This window comes from Neltuma alba, unplaced genomic scaffold, assembly GCF_004799145.2.
Source record: "Neltuma alba isolate B1F8T4 unplaced genomic scaffold, ASM479914v2 tig00012734_pilon, whole genome shotgun sequence".
Lineage (NCBI taxonomy): Eukaryota > Viridiplantae > Streptophyta > Magnoliopsida > Fabales > Fabaceae > Neltuma > Neltuma alba.
In genome coordinates this window covers 18,315-37,868 of record NW_021637154.1, presented here as the reverse complement: position 1 = coordinate 37,868, position 19,554 = coordinate 18,315, and the positions used below count along the sequence as shown (strand labels likewise).

The window sequence follows — 19,554 nt, the reverse complement described above, 5'->3', positions numbered from 1 at the left end:
AACAAATGAAGAGTGGTTCCTTGAATAAGATGCATCCATTAGGCTTGTTTTGGCATGAGAATCGTATCTTCAATTGTTTCTAATGCTTAGGTATAGATTGATTTAACAAAGCTGATATTTTAACTTCCTTTTTAGCTAAATGTTCTTGAATTTTTAAATAAAAAAAAAAAAGAGATCACAAAAATGGAAAGTTAAAATTAAATAATAATAAAAATCGAATACGAATCATAGAATAAAATACAACAAATGTTAGAATAAAATAGAAGAATATATAGACTAAATAAAAGATTGAATTAATTACGAATAAAAGCTGGTTCCCAGTCCACACGGCAAATGTACAGGTTATGACAAGTAACATGGTAATGAAAAAAATACCATTCCTATGATCAGTTAATTCTAAAACTCAATGGATTAAGTATAAATCATCACAAGACTTTTTTGTGTATATATACAAGACTTAATTATTTGTTACATGCTAACTATATATATTCTGCAAGACGGCAACTATATACAACAAATCCTAACCAATAGTTTTAGGTGGTTACTGTGAAGATAATACTATCTCTGGTCCTAATTATAAGACTTTGTTTATAGACTATAAATGAGTTCATATAATTAGGACTAGAGGTAGTATTTCATACAATATTTACGCTATGTCATCTATTACATTATAGAGGCTACTCATTTTTTCACATTTGTGTGTGTGTGTGTGTTGTTTTTTTTTTTGACAAAGCAAAACCTTTTTATCTCATCCGCCGTTAAAGCATACAACATACCTAATCAAACATATATAGGACAACATTACACATACTATACAATGTCACACCAAACATTACATAGCATTATAATCTTATCTAGCCTTATTTCATTAGGCTTTATTTTATAAAATATCCCACCAAGCCTGGTATGTAGTACTAATGATGAGGTTAGGGAATTCACTCCATGCTACAATTGAATTCCTTTATTTCCTAAGTACACAGCTTTAGAGAGTCTCCTAATATCTAGTTTCCCATCTAGCTAGCTAGCTGGTATTATCTTGATTTTGTCAAATAGCTAGTTTAACATTAAGTTTGACAAAATGGGCTTCTTCCGGGACCACCATAGTAGAAGTTGGCACCCCAATCATCAGAATAATCACCTAGGACAATGTCGTAGCACATGGCTTTGCCAGCAACAGTGCTGAAGTACTTGGGAGTCACAAAATAATTTTCTTCATCAACAATGGAAATGTCCTTGAAAAAGCTAGCCCTCCCAAAACCTGCTCGAGCGAAATATCCACTTCCCATTTCTGTTGTTGTGTGTTTCCCTTCAGATTTCTTGTTCATCACTTCACCTCCCCACTGTATTATTGATTGACTCTTAGACAGGCGATCAAACATAGAAGCTGGCCAGTATCCCACATCTGTATCCCCAAATCTCATCCACCAGTTCCCACTTCGTGGATCCTGCTGATTAATTAGTATTACGTTTATTGTTAGTTTACATTAAACCAAGACAAAAATTAAAAATCAGATGGCATTAGGAGGATCTATATTATGATTGTTTTAAAAAGGGATTTATGTTAATTCTATCCCCAGAAAAAGGTATACCTTCCTGATAAGGATGGAGATTCCATATTGAGAACCACCATCGACAGATAATGGTTGGAGGGTGGCTCCCATCAATACCGTATTGGAAAGTTGAACAAAGCCAGGACATTGTAGGTTATAACAGCCAGTTTGTTCATATGAATCACTCTGTTGGATGAAGAAATAATCCATTTGAAAAAAACAACAAAAAGCGAGTGATGTGAAGAAACAAGAAATTGGGTTGATAAGAAATTTGAACTTACTGTCCAATATGCAAAAAGTCTTCGTTTATCATCCCCATATAGCATTGGATGAATCTAGTTGTCCAAATCAAGGAACAGCGTAGCACGTACAGAGTTAATACATTTCTTGAATAGACATGTTGAAATGTACTGATGATGCGTACGCGTGATATGTGAGAGAAATTATAGAATACCTGCCAACCTGCTTCGATGCTTTCGACATTATCAGTATCATCTTGATTCATAATCCAAATTTGAGAGAGACTAAATTCATTGCGTCGTTGAACATTTGTCTTCCAAATGTTTATGAATGCTTTGGCTCCGTGATATTCATCTCCCTTCACTTCAGCTGTGTGATGCTTCGAAATATTAAAACACACCGCAAGTGTACAGGTCACAAAAATAGATAGTAGCAAATCAAGGTCGATCCTATAGAAAACTCATATAACAGTGATTAGGCAATAAAAATTCTCTTTTGTTTAAGTTGAGAAAATCAGGATTAAAAGAAATTGGGTGAAAAGAAATTAAAATAAAACAAAACAAAGATTTCTTCAGTTAATGTAAGCAAATATTAAAAGGCCAACTTATAGTCACTAATCCCTTGCTAGCTTCTTAAATCTTGTTTCACTGAATTGATTAGCTTTAATGTTAATTTTGTTAATCTAGAGTTCAATTAGCTACAAGTACCTGATGGTCCACTTATAACCCTCTCTTAAATTAATTATGTAATCTTTCACACAATTGGCTAAACAATTTGGTCTCACTTATCAACAATTATACGGGGCAATTAGGTATAATTCTATTCTAATCACAAATTAGATTATCATCCAATCCCATATTACTTAATCTAAGAGCTTAATTAAAATCCTCTTTGTCAAGAAAAACTTTAATTCTCAAATTCACAATTAATGGTGGCCAGTGATCAAATGGATAAATAAAAAACAAGATTAAGTAACTAAAATTTAACATTAAGCATCCCCAGTTCAGTGAAAACAAAGCTCAATCCACTAACAAGTTCATAGTTTCTCTAGGCTGTAAAACACACTGGCCACACATGACTTCAAGCAATCTCAATTCAGCAACAATAATTCCAGATTCAAAATCATGATAGAAAGAAAGAAAGATTGGAAACAAAACACTGTTCGAAGCTCCTACCACAGCTCGTGCTCCTCTGCTCAAAACCAGATTCGGCCTCTCGCAATGTCTGCCTCCTCCCTCTCTCGCTCACTGAACCAGTCGAGTCCAAGAGCAAGAGAAGAAGATGACGTCCAGTCTCCTTGCTGTGAACAGTGTCGAACTTCTCCTCCTGCAGAACCCGTCGGCCACCTTCAGAGAAGAAGTTCCAGTCGCGCCTCACTCCCTTCCTCACTATTCTTCTCGGCGTCTCTCTTCAGAATCCAGCGAAGAAGAAGAAGATACAGAACTGCTCCGCACCAGTTCGGCGCTTTCAGTCTCCGACCCTCCTGTTTGGGCGCCTTCAAGATGAATATCCCCCAAATCCTCCAACGCCCTCCAGGTCTCAACGATTCAAAAATTGCTTCCCCAAAACGTTGTCGTCCCCCATCTCCACCATCAGCACGTGCTCCTCATGATCCCATTCAAGAATTTCCTAAACGAGCGTTGATGCTTGCTGAAAGAAGAAGAAAATAAAACAAATAAAAGGAAAAATTAAAATGAAAAGGAAAATAAAATGAAAGGAAAGGAAATAAAATATAAGAAATTGAAATAATAGAAAATAAAATCAACTAAATCTTAAACTTAATATTAATTATTTTTATTTATTTCAAACTAAGATTTATAATAAAATCCCCCAAATAATGCTCACAATTAATTTCTTTTCAAATCTCTTTTAAATCATCCAAAATCCTATTGATAACTCTCCAAAAATCACTCAAAATATTCTTTCAAGATATTCAAAATAATGAGTTATCACTGTGGCATACTAGAGGCACCAAAGCCATCAGAGACGAATATAATGTATGTATTTAACATACAAACACACACAAACAAGCCCTCTTTTTAGTCTGAAGTGAAAAGCTTCAACTATAATTAATCCATGGTATTGAAAACCGGACCAGATCAACCGGTTTAGACAGGAAATCGATGAAGGAAACTGGTCAGGTTGAGTTTGTGAACTAGGTTCATGGTGACTTGGTGTGACTCGAACTAAACCGGGGTGACCCGCCCAGTTTGGTGGGTTAACCCGAGTCCCCCTTTTTGTTTTAAAAAAAATATTTTGATGATTTTTTTTAAAAGTTGTTGATAATTAGGACTTAGTGATTGAATAATTATAGAGAGAAATATTTTGTTTTCATATATCTATTTTGATATTTTGTTGGGATGAATATTTAGTGATTTTAGTAATATGATATTATAAGAAATTGTAAGGATGTGATTAGTTTACTAGTGATTCAAGATATTAAATTGATATCTAGTTCTTAGTGAACATTGAATTTTTTTTTATTTTTTTATTTATCACTGGTTTGACCCCCGATTTGACTCCAGTCTAATCTACTGACCCTTGACCCATTGCCTTGACCGGTTCAATTACCAGTCTGGTTTTTAGTACCTTGATTAATCCTGGTTCGACTCTACTACCTGTATCCAATCTGTCCAACAACACAAGTTTGATTAGTAAACATCAAACTATATTGTTTTCTAAGGCATATGTTAAATTTGGTGAGTAAATTGTTGGGATTGGAGGGAGAAACCCAAAAATGGGCGGCAAAATCCAAACTGAGAAATCCTGAAAAAGGGGAGAGACCTAATTGGGTTAGGAACTGGGGGGATTATGCGTATAAGTGGTCTCCACACTATATCTGAATCCAAAATCTTAGGGAAATAAGTTTATGCTGGGTCCTTCCATTTATATTCCATCTTTTAACCCAACTTTATCCAAGTCAAGTCAATCCACTCCTGACATGCCAGCGTATATTTTGCATATTAAATATAATATACACTTCAAACATTCTAATAAATTGATAACATCACGGCAATAAAGGTACTTCGTGGCTATCCGTGGATGAGTATAATAATCCGGACAGATTTGGGATGCTCTTGTTATCCTTCTTTCCATATTGTTGGAAAGATCCTGATGGCCTCAATATGTCCTCTTTTGTTGTTCTTCTTATAGGAACGGTTCTTTCAGGACAACTTCCACTGTGGTGCCACATTTGAGCAATTGGCTTTGATTCAGTTAACCTTCTTCCTTTTTGAAGAAATGTTCGCCTCATCTTCCTAGAATAGGAAATAATTGGCCTCAGAATTATGAGTTATGAAATCCAATAAAACTAAAACATAAACTTAGATAAATTATTAATTTTACCTGAATTTTGTGATTCTTCAGTTTTGGATGATCGAAAGCAGCTGGCCGATTCAGAATATGCACGCAGTCGATTATGTCACCATCATGACTCTTCTCTTTTTAATACCAAATTAACCCAAACAATCGTAAATTATGTACTGTTATGATAAAAAACAAGAAATAATTTCTTCTTTAAGTGAAACTCCAAGAAAAATATTACAAATTGCTTGATTAATTCTATTATATACGTGCACACTTGTGTGTAAATATATGTATTCCTGAACATGAAACACTAACGCTTAACGTAATCTTCTTTCTTCTCTACCAACGCTACAAACATATACAGGTAAGAAACAATTATATATATGAAAAAGAAATTAAAAACAGCAGATCGAAAAACCAGTCGAAGAAGATGAGTTGGATACCTTAATAGACTTAACAGCTGGTTCATTCAACTTCTTCAGAAGCTTCCTAACCTCAAGTTGCTCAGCAAATCTACCATTGCCAGTCTTGGCCTTGCTGATTGTGTCTTGTTCTGCCATCGTCATGTGCACAAAAGACAATAAAAAGCAGACAACACTTAGCAGCCAAGTCTTCTCATATCCTAGTTCGTACGCCATGAAAGCTCAGAGATATGAAGCAAGCAACTACTTCAGTGAAAATTCTGACTTGGAGATTCAAGAGTCGATCTTGAAGAAATTTATAGGATGACTTAAGATTTTTTGAAATTACATAATTATCCTTCTGTTTAAGGAGATTTTTCATCCAAAATACGTCTATTGACAGTTTAACAAGACAATAAGTAAGCATGCCTTTGAAACATGGAAAACAGCTTTCAACTTAACAAGGCATCTTTCTTGCAGGTTTATTGCAGCTTTCAACTTCTGGGTTCTCATCTTCATGTTCATGGATAAACCAAACATATAATATGGTGTTTTTTCTCCCTTTTTCTAGTGCTGGGAAAATGATTATATATGTTTAGGTTGGACCAAACTTATGGAATCCGACTATGAATTCCGCTAACGTCATGTGTTGCACGAAATGAGATTGATTCAAAGATATTATATGTGGTGTTTTGTCACCATTTTAAATTTTTACTAATCTACCAGGCATGATGCTTGATTTTGATTCTTAATTTACTCGATCGATCATCACCATCACCACCTCCACCTTTCACCAATAACTCTGAGACCTTACAATTGCACAAAGCAAAAATTATAAAAAGGGCTAATATTAGTGACTTTTTTTTTTTCGTTTAAGATGATAATCTTGGATAATTAGGTTTTCCTACAGGACCACCATAAAAGAAGTGGGTAACTCGATAATCAGAGTAGTATAGCAGTTAGAATGGTTACTGGGATTGAAAATTTGAAATAGTCACTTGCATTAGGAGACACAACTTTACGTCATATCCACTATTTTTTTCCTATTGGATCTTATTTATTATATAAGGATTTTAGATGGATTCCACATATAATGAAAACAAAAATATCAAATCAATTTTAAAATGCAGGTTTTTATTTTTGGATGAACGAAAAAGTTTTTAACGGGTTGAATTTTAGGATTGATCCTTGTGAATTGATTTGTGTTTAGGATAGGAATATACCTAAGGACCTTGCGTAATTTAAACGGAGTAGCGCGGTAATCATCACTTGTGCTAATTAACATAAAGAATTTTGTAATAAGATTAGGAAAAGTGTTTAAGTGATTGAGAAGACACTTATATGCACTAAAGATCCTGAGATAAATAAGAGAAAGAATATAAATCAATCGTGTAAGTTAATTAAATTTGCCTTCTTTATTCTATAACACATGAAGTTTTACTAGCTTTCGCCTTTTTTGGCTCTAATTCTGAAAATTATTCATTGATTGTTTTGCTTGATCTAAGATAACGAGGTAGTTTAATGTTATAATAGAAATACGGAAAGTTCTCTTGAGAGAAGGATTTCTCAGTTCTCATCAACAATATGTAGTTCGTCCGATAGTTACGAGGCCCTTTGGGAACACAAAAACGAACTAAAGTCTAAATGTTTGTTTTATAAAAACTTTACGTGATATATTTTAAAAATTAAAAAAAATTCATATAACTTCAGTAAAATTTAAGGGGAAAAAGCTACAAATTTATTCAAATTATTGACACTTTGAAATATAAAAAAAAAAAATTCTGCAAACGGTAAACAAAATATAACAGTAATACTTTCTTTTTCTTTAAATTCTTTAGATACATATGAATTGATCTGAATGAATAGTTTATCAGGATCATGGGCAATTAGGATTTCTGCCAGGTCCCCCATAGTAGAAGTAATTGCCCCAATTATCAGAATAACCACTCTTCACATTGTAGCAATTAGACTGATCAGTGTAGGTGGAAATATCAGGAGGAGGCAAAAGTTGATTATCTTGATTAACAACTTGGAGGTCTTTGAAAAAGCTGGCTTTTCCAAAACCTTCTTCAGGAAAACGGCCACTTCCCATTTGTGTTGTGGTGTGTTGTCCATTAGATCCTGAGTTCACAATTTCACCTCCCCATTCTATCACTGTTGCACTGTCTGATAGATTTGGGAACAGAGAGGCTGGCCAGTATCCGAGAACTTGTTCATTCCCAAATTGCATCCACCAGTTTCCTTGTTTTGGATCCTGTTTGATGCAGATTTCGTTAACCAAGCAAGTTACAGAACAAGATTATTTTCTCAGATGAGTCTAATTAGGGAAAAAAGTTCGTTAAGTCAATTATAAAAAGATATATCAAAATATAAGTTGATTTTACTTGGAAAAAACAATTGTATCTCATGATTTTATGTTAATTTAGAGCTGATTTCTTGATTTTCCCTCCTTAACCCGCTTATTCAAATGGGAAAAATCAGCTCTTGCTTTTTTTTTTTTTGGTAATGGCCCTGAAAAATTAAATAAGGACTAAAATACACATTTGGTGCTTTGTATAAGATTTTAGTTTGGTCCTATAACTTTAAAAAATATATTTTTAGTCCTTTAATCCTAAAATTATTAACGAAAAAAATAAAAAAATGATTATTGTTGATAAAACATTATCATATACTAAAATATTAAATTTAATTTTCAAAACAATCATAATTGTTAGGAAAAAATTATCATTTAAGACTAATGATTTTATGGTTAAAAGACTAAAAATATGCTTTTTAAGGGATCAAACTGAAATCTTAAGTAAAAATAAATGACTAAATGCATATTTTAACCTAAAATAAAATAACCAATTGTTCTTGTTTGTATTTTAAATTAAATGTTAGAGATGCATCAAAAACGAATTAGTGGCCTAGCGGAGCTAATGTCTATAGTCTATTTCAGGGTTCTGACTTTGAATCCTTGTTAAAGTCACATAAATTCAAAAAACAAAAACAAAAATTGAGCATGAAAATGTATGCATCTAGATTAATATATATACCAATAGCATATAATAATTATAAGAGATAAATAGAGAAAGTCCGTTTATTTTCTTATGAATAAATATGAATATATTGGATATATATGGATCCAACAAAAGAGAATTTAAATCATGTCATATGTGGACAAAAGATATAGGGCATTGTGTTTTTATGAGAAAAGAAAAGGATGTACAGATCGACTAGATGGAGACAGCACATATTATGCAATTCACAATAATTCATATTGATATCCCATCATCAGCACGTTATGTGTCGAATTTCTTATCTCCTAGCATGTGTCATGTTCTAAAAGGATCTAAACTACTTAACAAAATGCATCTATTTTGATCTATATAGCAACCACAGATTTTATTTTAAGCATATTTAACCCGTAACTATATATTTATCTAACTTTTAATCATTTCATAGATTTGATTATTCTCGATTCTCTCCAATAACATCCACAAAATCCAAATGTGTCAGAGGCCCTTTAGATTTATAAGTAAGTAATAATGTCTGTCCATTTGTATTTATATCGTGGAAGTGTCCGCCAAGTGGGGTTATATGTATTCTTGCCAGAATGTCATTGTGTGTGTGTGTACGTGTACGTGTGTGTGTGTGTGTGTGTGTGTGTGTGTGTGTGAAGCAAATTAAAGAAAGATAAGAAGGGGGAAAAAGCAACACACGAACCTTCCAGATAAGAATGGTGATGTCATATTGGGAGCCACCAAAGCCAGAAAGTGGAGAGATGGTTGCTCCAAGGGCTATTTCATTGTTTGTTTGAATAAAACCAGAGCAAAATAGATTATAGCATCCAGTTCCTTGATACGAATCACTCTGTTATATTTAAAATAATATTAAAGAATTAATAATAATGACGAGAGAATACTGGCTGGAAATATGACAAATTGATCAGCTTTTAAGAAGTTTAAACTCACCGTCCAATATGTGAACAAACGGGTGTTATTATCCCCATACAGATCTGGGTTAACCTAATTTTCCAAAGTACTAAAAGATGAGACAACTAGAAAAAAATTAATGTTATAGTTTTTTTTTTGGCAATATAATAATAGTTTTTAAATGAATACATACCTGCCAGCCGGCTTCAATGCTATTGAGATCTTGACCAAAAGTGCCACTCAAAAGCCAAATTTGAGAGAGACTGAACTCATTAGATTTTTGAACATTGGGTTTCCAAACGTTCATAGTTGCCTTGGCTCCATAATATTTGTCCCCTTGTACGTATACTATCGCATGCTAGATGATCCAAAACCATGAGAAAAAGATGAGAAAAATTACTTTAAATAAGGAAAATTATGCATTAAAAATATTTTCAATAATCTTTTAATTACTCACTTCAGTCTTAAAAGTAAAAACTAAATAACTAATTTACGAATGTTAATGAAATTAGTTATATTGGTTGTTTGTTAAAAAAAGCCTTGGTTTTTCTAAAATACCGTTTAAATTAAAAACTATGACATTGACAGAAATTTTCTTTAAATGTGTACAATAATAGAGATAATTTAAGAAGAAAATTAGAGAAAGTGATTTGATGTTTTAGATTTAGAACCAAAACAATTCCTCAATTAGCTGATAAAGAATAAAATAGAAGCCTTCTATTTCAGTATAATCTTCTGTATTAAGAAGGACTTAAATTCAATCAATTAAAGAATGAACAATTCCATCTCACATCGAGATTAGGTCCTTCAGCATATACTCCCTGCGGTTCTTATTATAAGCTTTAAATAATTAATTCACGGATAATAAACCATTAGTTAAAATTAGTTAAAGGCAATAAATAGGTTAGAAATATAATTTTATTTTCAAATATGCTTTTATAATAAATGAGAAAAAAGATGAAAGAAAATGTGTCAGGAAATGTGATAAGAGAGAGTATGATAAAGGAGAGAGAATAATTAATTGCAGGTTTGAAAAAAAAAATGTATTAAATATTAAGACAAATTCCAAATTGAAGCTTATAAAAAAGACCACACTCCTCTCCAAATTTGAAGCTTATAAATAGGATATGGGGAGTATACACTTGTTTCTTTTTTTCAAGGCTATTATCAATGTCATGTTCCCATGAAAAAATTGCCTAGAAAACCAAAGTCCCGTTTTTTTTTTTTCCTGGATTCTCTCTTTTCATTTAATTTGAGCCTGGAATAATACTGAAAAGTACCATAAATCTAGATTGATTTTACTAGGGAAGAGGATCATACTCCTATTTTATTCTGTGAGTTTTATAAGAGAATGACAGGATATATATATTTATATATATTGTACCTGGTGGCCACTACTTTTAGTGATAAGTTCAGATTGAGGTTGTGCAGATGTGGGTTGAGGGATGCTTTTTTGCTTCTTCTTTCCAAATTGTTGAATAGAGTTCGCTCTCAATATGTCATCTTCTTTCGTTCTTCTCATTGGAATCGTACCTTTGGGGCAACTTCCACTGTTCTGCCATGACTGACTCATTCCCTTTGAATTTGAAGTCACTTTACTTTCTTCCTCAGCAATCATTCTTCCTTCTGGGTGCCAATTCGGTCTCATCTTCACTCATATGAACAATAATAATAATAGACTTCAAAATTTTTAGTCATTACAGAAATCTCAACATAATTAAAAAGGTCGATCGTTTTTACCTGAATTTTATGATTCCTGAGGTCTGGATGATCAAAAGCGGGTTGATTTGAGATGAGAACACAGTCGATTGTATCTCCATCAGAGCTCTGTTTTTAACAACACCAAATTTTTAATCTCAGCAGTCTTAAATTGGACCAATATGTTGCTTAGTTAATTGGGACCAGCAAGTAGAAGTTAAAACAGAGGGAGAAAATCAATTTTATATGGCTTGATCATACTGAAGTTGTCTTGACGACTTGAAAATATCAGAAATTAAAATTAATCAGAAAGTAGGAATTTTTCACCTGGATGGACTTAACGGCTGGTTTATTCAACTTGTTCAAGTGTCTCTGAACCTGAAGCTTCTGTGTATAACTGCTATCGCCACCGCCGACTGCGGTTGCGCCAACGGTGACTAACCCACCAGCAATAGTCAAGTATGCAGAAAACAAGAAGCAGATCATCATCATTTTCTCTTCCCAAGTCTTCATATGTCCTAATTTTGCTGTCATTGAAGGGATGAGAACTGAGTATAAAGAGAAAAAAAGTACCTTTTATCAGAATTCTCAATTGGGAATTCGAGATTTTGAAGGCACAGAAATTTATACTATTATATATATGTGTGTGTGTATGTGTACATATATGATGCCCAAGTGGATTATTCTGGACCTCAAAACTACGGTGGGTTGTTGAGGAGAAAAAAGATGGTGTCTAATGGCTTCCTCTGCTTATCCACGCACCTTACTGACTCCTCTTTTTATTATAGTATATTACTTCTAGTTCTAATTATAAGACCTCGTTTATAGTTTACATCCAGTGGATCTTTAAAATTTTGCTAGCAGATAATTATTAATACAAGACATATGTAATATTTATCATGACACAATAAAATATGCATACTCTTTTAGTGAATTAATGTATAATATTAATGTTCTTTTTGTGAATTTTAAATAAATATCAAACTTCTGTATGGTGCTCTTTCAATTCTCCGTCTTTTTTCCCCCCTGCAAAACAAAAGGGGCATTTTGGGCATTAAAGAGAAGATAATGGTAGTGCTAGGTAGGCCGCCTTCTGGTTCGCTTCCACAGGGGACCGGGGTACGAAATACTTTTGCCGGGTTCGCGCGATGTTTTTGACCGCCACTTAATAGACGCGAAATTACTTTAATACCCTTCTTTTAATTCCGAGTTCGTTCTTTTATTATGATTATGAATTAGATAATATGCCGGTATTATACATGTATGAATCATATATTATTAATTACAAAAATAATGTCTCTTTTGTAAACAAATAGAATTCAATTTTTTATTTTTTATTTTGAAAGAACCAATATCTTCCATATAAAAATATGTATTTATGCTGATGAAATATATTTTTATAAAAATTCAAACTAAAATTTAAAATTATTATCGATATTTAAAAAAATCTGTAATTTATTTTTTCAAACATCCATATTATAGGTTAGTTGTTGAATGTTGATATTTTCCTTTTTAGTTGCACCAAAAATGGATAGAGACATTGTTAAATTTAATTTTGTATATGTGTATATACCAAGAACAATTATACCGCCACCTTCAGGAATACTAATATTTTCAGTTTTAGTTCTGTATGGGATCCAGCTCAATGGAGTTGGCAACTTTCCATGAAGATATTATTGATACAGCACTTTGGGCTACAAATGAAAGCATCATTATAGCTTTTTTGTAGTGCTTCCTTTCATTGATTAGAAAATTTGATATATGATCGGATCCATTTAATAATATGAGAAATTCACTTTGAGAACTTTAAGAAACAAATCATTATGCCAAATCAGAAAACTAAACAATCAAATTAGAGTTTTTTGGAAGGAAAAATTACAGCAAGTCTAATGCATTACAGGGTAGAAAAATAAGTTATATTATATTATTCATAAAGCATAAATAATATGATTCACACCCACATACACACAGAGATAGAAGATCAGACCAAATATGATATATGGTTCGGTGAAATTAGGAAACTATTGAACTCGTGCATGAACTTGTCAAACAAAAAGACTTAAGTATCAGTACTTCACAGGATTTTATATTAAAAAAATATCAATATTAAAATTCAAATTTTTTCCAACCAGCCAATAAATTTTTTAAATGGGCACTTGTCACCGTTTTTTCGTAAAATGAATGCCTTCAAATAAAGTTATATAATAATGAGATTGGGAAACTTTAATTTGTGGTATAGTTATAAATAGAGAGTGTTAACCGGACATTACAAACTTCTCATTTAGTCCGTGGAGAGGATCATGCATTATTAACTCAAAATCTAATCAATATTAATTTGCCTCTGCATATGTCACTTTTGATTATCTTAATGAGTTTGGATAGACCTACTTTCATTTGGTGTTTGGACAAAAAATAGCAGCAAAAAAAAAACAATGAAACAAATAAAAGTACAGAGATTTTCTCCTCAGTATAAAAGCTGTCATAATATCACTCCACACATTCAAATATACATCAATCTTTCTTTTTTTCCCCCGTAACATGTGTAATTTATCAGCCATTTTATTTTAAAAAAATTATATCACAAGTCTAGTTTAGTCACAACTCAAGTTCTCAACGAATGTTTTGTCTTCCACATGCATGATTCCACCCCTCTCTCTATTTATATATATATATATGAAATTTCTTAATATATTCTTCCCCGGCCATCGATGCTTGGATGAGGATTAATTAATGATGACAACTGCTGATTCAAAAGTTAAAATAATGATATATAGTATAGTTGTTTGATAAATATGTATACTAATTTTTTCAATTTTATATCATCGATGCTCACACGCCCACATGCTAGTTCATATCAAGCCACAGTCATAATTAGGCATATGGTACATATCATTAACGTATCTGTAACCCATATGCTATCATATTCAGAAGAATATAATATAAATTTATCTCTTAACTTATTAGTATAAATATTATCACATATATTGTAACACCCCGAATTTTATGATTTAAGATGAGTAGAAAAGAGAAAAATTTATTAAAATTATTTATTTGCCAAATAAAGGGGAAAAATTATGGAATAATGATTTTTAGGGTTTAGAGACATTTTGGAAAAGGTATTTCCCAAAAATGGCTTAAATAATTTTAATAGATAATTTTAAGAGAAAAATGGTTTATTTTCTCTGAAAATTATGGAAAAATACTTAGAGGTTTCTAATTAACTAGAAAATTTTAGAGAAATTATCTTATGATGTAGAGAATTTATTTGAGGCATAAAATCCTTAAAATGGGTTAAGGATTAATTTCTGGATTTAAGGGCTATTTTCTTCCACAATTCAAGAAAAATAGGTAGGAGATTATTTTTGACCCGAAATTTTTAGAGAAATTATTTTATGGGTCAAAGAAGATAATGGAGAAGGAAAATCCAAACAAAACATCATGGAAAATTTTTGGATTTATTCTATGATTTCAGAAATTTAGTGAGAGGATGAAATTGGAAGTAAGAATGGTTAGAGGGGCAATTTGGTCCAAGAATATCTCTCACCTCATACGTGTACCCTGCCCTTTTAACCATCAGACACTCACCCACTTCTTCATTCATTTCGGTGTTCGTGGAAAATCAGAGTGAGAGCGCGAGCGAGAGAGGGAGAGCAGGGGAGAAGATGCTGTGCTGAATCTTGGTGATCGGAGGTGATTCAATTGCATGCAAACCGGTTAAACTGTCAAGGTGAGCATCCTGATCAAACTCCCACCATTTTCTTTTCTGTTATTTGCGTAGTTGGGTTGTAATGGAAGAGAGAGAGAGATGAGTTAGTGAGAGAAAATGGACGAAAGAAGAGGAGGACCGGTTGGTTCGTGTCCTGAGGCGAGAATGAGGTATATGATACCAGTTTTTGGGCTTGCATGTAAGGTTGATACTCTGTTTTGAGATTACCGAACTGATATAACATATTGGTATACTTCGACGTCGTTGCATGCGCTGCTTTGCTCTGTTTATGATTACCAAACAGGTGGTTATTTCTGCAAGTTGTTGGCTTCGGGTATAGCTTGTGAAAGTGAAGTATAATAATCCAAGCTTGTAGTTGCTGATTTAAATTCATGTGTTTCGAATCTGAAACTTTGTTTGACGGCATGCCATTCAGTTTTTACTGAAGTTAAAACAGAGCATTAATATGTGAATCTATACTCCCAAAGCTGGAAAAAAAAAAAATCAGATTTATTCAGTGGGGCTGTCCGAATTTTTAAGGAGAGAATGGTACCCAAAAGCTAATGGACTTATACTATAGAGTTGTATGATATTTAGAGGACCAGAACGTGCATGCGCGTGCGTGTGACGTAATGAGTGAACTTGGGAGCTGTATATATTAGATGGTTAAGTTTGAATTAAATTAAGTTTCTGTTTATGGGGCTAAAAGCTCAATAATTTGTTCAGTGGTTAAATCAAGTTTGAATTATGTTGATGGTTAAAGTATAGTTAAAAATGCAAATTAGTTAGCAAGAACGAAAATTTTGTTGAAGTAAGCTTTTAATATCTTTAGGAGAAGGTTTTATTAAATCTGAAAAAAAAATGGTGATTAAAACTGGAAATTTCCAGAATAGATTAGAAATGTTGTATACATTTTTAGAAGATTGTTAACTGCGTAAAACATTTGAAGATAGAAAGGATAGCTGAGATTGATTTGAAATTTATCGTTTGATATTTTCCTGAGCTTTCCAGATGGTTTGGCCGTGGGATTCTAATGGCAGGAATGATTAGAATATAAATATAATATATATATATATATATCCATATATGCTTGTTATATGTACGTTGTTGCTGTCAAGAGAGGCCGAATTGGTTCATGAAATATTAAAATAATGAGGTTGGTTGGATGTATTTGAGTTTCTGGTTTATGACTCTCAAAGCAAGAATTTATATTTATGAAAGAATGAGTTTAGCTTCTAAACAGGGGAACTGAAATTTTGGGATGTTAGGAAGAACTTAAGGTGGTTAAGTTTTGAATTAAGGATGTTTTAAGTTATATTTAGAAGCAGTAAAATGAAGATTTAATTATTGTTGTAAGGTGGAAAATTTCCAGATTTGAATGAGAAGCTGAATAGAGAAAGTATATTTGAGTTTCATAGGGATTGTCGTTGAAACAGGGGGGTGATTAAATCCTATTAGATATATGTGTGAATCTGGAAAATTTCCAGATTTGTTTCTAAGTGATGTTTAAGGATTGTTGGATTAAACAAAATGAATTTGGGAGTTAAATGAGGATTTTGAAAGTGCGTGTATATATACACACGCACACATATTATCTTTGACTAAGATGACTAGTTACTAAATAAAGTAACTATGTGGGTTGAGATAAGGAAGGAAACTCTCCAAAGAGAAAAGTTTAAATAAGAAAAATTGTCCAGGATGACCAACTATTAAGTAAGGGTAGAGATTGAAAGAGATTGGGATTTAAAGAGAGTTATTTAATTTATAAATTATGTTGGATCAAGCATTAACCTACCCTTACTAATATGATAGGTTTTTATATCTGCTCAAGCCCACCAAGAAATAGAAAGAAAGGAGAACGGTAAGGTTTGATTTGGAGGGATGCGGACCAGGTAGTAGTTCTTTCCTCCCTTACACTTGTGTATGATTGCTGCATATCTGTTTGTGCCATATTGCTATTCAAAAAGCATGAGAACATGTAATCCTTTATTCCTTGCATGGATTTTTAGCCGTGATCACGTGCAGCTGATAGACATGGGGCAGTGATTGCCAATTATTTGCGCTTTACTTATTCAACTTGTCTAACCGACATGGGGCAGTGATTGCCAATTATATGCGCGGCAGTGATTGCCTATTATTTGCGCATTATTTATTCAGCTTGTCTAACAGACATGGGGCAGTGATTGCCAATTATATGCGCGGCAGTGATTGCCTATTATTTGCGCATTATTTATTCAGCTTGTCTATCTGTCATAGCGCATAAATGCTTAATTGCATTAGCTTGCAAGGTTTTGTTCCATATGGCTTGTTTTGCATGTCTGCACATTTGTTTGATGGAAATTACTACTACGGGGATTCTTCGGAATCTCACCCCCCAATTTATGATGAACAGTGAAGGCTAGTAGCTAGAAGGACAAGGAGGTTATTTAAGAAGAAGATGGGCTGATTGAAGAGCAGAGATACCTGTTATAATTCTGTAAATTGTATAGTAAAATATTCGGGCAAGTAACTTTACTTGCTTTATGGAAATATTATTTTGTATCCTTTAGAAGAAGGTGGTGAGCATTGCCAGGTGCATGTATATGCTGTCAACCAAGAGCGTTGCTTTATTTTTAATATAATATTATAAGATTGTATAGTATGAAATTATTTTAGGTGATAATAGATTGAGTTGAAAGCAGGGTTGATATTGGATCACTAATCTGCTATCTGAAGGTTTGAAATATTTGATCAACGGATTCCAATGTTAAGGAAAAAAAAAAAATTCCCTGTCTTTTCCCAGGGCGGAAACCTGGCGTTAGTGATTCACAGACGTTAAAATGATCCTATTAGTATATAAAAGTGAGGTGTTACATATATCAACTATTTTTTTATTTTTTTTCTAGCCTAAAATATAATGATGGCTTTCCCCCATTTAGAAATGTTCTTGGATATTTTTAAATTCAAGTAAAATTTATGGTGCTAGTCACACTTTTGATTAAAGTTTATATGTCAACCATATTTTTAATGTGTTTTCTCAGATGATTTATTATTATTTTATTCCAAATCTTGAAATCAGGGCATTTAGCCATTCATTGATCCAAACAATTTTAAGAAATACTCGTACTCCTTTACTCCTTAATGTAAAACCTAATTATAGAGTTTTATGTAAATCTATTTAACATATTTATTAATTTTTTTCAAATTAAAACTCTCTCAACAATAATCAAGAAGATAGTTAGAGTGTTTCAGAAAAATTGTATCATATTAACTAATTTAATTAATATCTTAATCTACTTAAATTAGTTAATTAAATCTTCTATTAGTACAGGAGGAGTAACTCATATTTCAAACCAGGAGCAGGAAGTTAAAAATCTCCCATAAATAACTTATTTTACAATTATTGGTACAATGGCGGGGCTCATAATTATTTGTATTACAACTATGATGGGAATATTCTTTTTTGTCAAATGACTAAATGAGAGATGAGAATTTGTTTTCACATTGTACCCAATCTTCAAGGAACCTACTATCAATCAAAACATACGTATAAATAAATGGACAAATAAATGGACCTTCATCTAAAAACCCAAAAATACAAAAAAAAAAAAGAAAAGAAGAAGAAGTGAAATTATGTGCATGGAGAATATTAACAATGGAGGTTATCACTGGAAAGATTCCAGGTACCTTGAAAATTGAAATAACTGATGGCCATCTAATCATTGATTCAAAATGTTTGGCTTTTTTGAAAGCCAAAACACCATAACTAAAACGTAGAATTAAAAAAAATGCATTTAATTAATTTTCTCAGCATGAAAGTTCACACATTTTTTTGAGCTAACAGTGATGAGTTAACCACTTGTTTCTATATCATAATCAGCGATGATAAATATCAAATGGTATGCTTCGTGCACGTCAATAAGTATAAAATCTAAGATAACTCAAACGAAGAACAGTGCAAAGTAAAAACCTTATATTTAAATGTATGTTCAAAACTGAAATATATATTACACACACTCTCTTTCTGCATATAAAGAATTTAGAATGTTATTTTGTTATTCCATCTAGCGTAACTCTCTTTGCATCAGTTGTCTTAACCGGTTGGGATTATCTCTTCTACTTTCTTCCTTTATTTGTCATTCATTTTCTTATAAATTAATTAAAAATTCATGATTATTCAAGTTTCTTTCATAAGACCATACTAAAAACATGATTCCAAACGAAGAAAAGAGAGGGACACCATGCAATACAATCTTGATTTTGAGGTAAAACTTAAATTAAATTGTTCCACTTGCACTACGTACTCATTCTCTTTGATTTGCAATAGGTTGACACACTCATATGTATATATGTATATTTATATGTGTGCGTATATATTTATTGATGTTCTTCATGTCCTAGTTTTTCTCTTACACACAAGGAATTAATGCATGGGTTCCTTTTTGGTGAGTGTAGGTAGAAGCATATCTGAAGAAATTACTTCATAGATAGTTAAACGTGTACTAGTCATAAATTCCAACCATTTGATGGAATGGCGAAAACGCATTTTTAAATACGCATGTAATATTATTTATATATTAACAAAACAATATCATATATAATTTAATGGGTTAGTTTAATTTAAAGTCATATGGTTAACTATGATTAATCAAGGAAAATTTTTTATTTTTATTTTTTTAGTAGGCACAGGTATCTCCAATTAGAGACAATCCTGTTCGAGGTATTGTTGATCACTAAATGTGGGCATCTCTCTAAGCAAG

The 19,554-nt window shown here is 32.4% G+C and overlaps 2 protein-coding genes across 2 annotated transcripts; both read right to left on the bottom strand.

Moving 5' to 3' along the window:
- Positions 1-1,064: 1,064 nt before the first annotated feature.
- LOC114730470 (uncharacterized) lies at positions 1,065-2,143 on the bottom strand. The gene is made up of 4 exons (XM_028917552.1): positions 2,005-2,143; positions 1,832-1,885; positions 1,590-1,736; positions 1,065-1,445 (listed from the first exon to the last, which is right to left on the bottom strand). The coding sequence occupies exons 1-4, from the start codon at positions 2,053-2,055 to the stop codon at positions 1,065-1,067; spliced, it is 633 nt and encodes a 210-aa protein (XP_028773385.1). The 5' UTR covers positions 2,056-2,143.
- A 5,145-nt stretch (positions 2,144-7,288) lies between these two features.
- LOC114730469 (uncharacterized) lies at positions 7,289-11,749 on the bottom strand. The gene is made up of 7 exons (XM_028917551.1): positions 11,437-11,749; positions 11,152-11,238; positions 10,796-11,059; positions 9,605-9,769; positions 9,451-9,504; positions 9,203-9,349; positions 7,289-7,751 (listed from the first exon to the last, which is right to left on the bottom strand). Exons 1-7 carry the CDS (start codon positions 11,641-11,643, stop codon positions 7,374-7,376), a joined length of 1,302 nt encoding a protein of 433 aa, XP_028773384.1. The 5' UTR covers positions 11,644-11,749; the 3' UTR covers positions 7,289-7,373.
- Between the last annotated feature and the right edge of the window lie 7,805 nt (positions 11,750-19,554).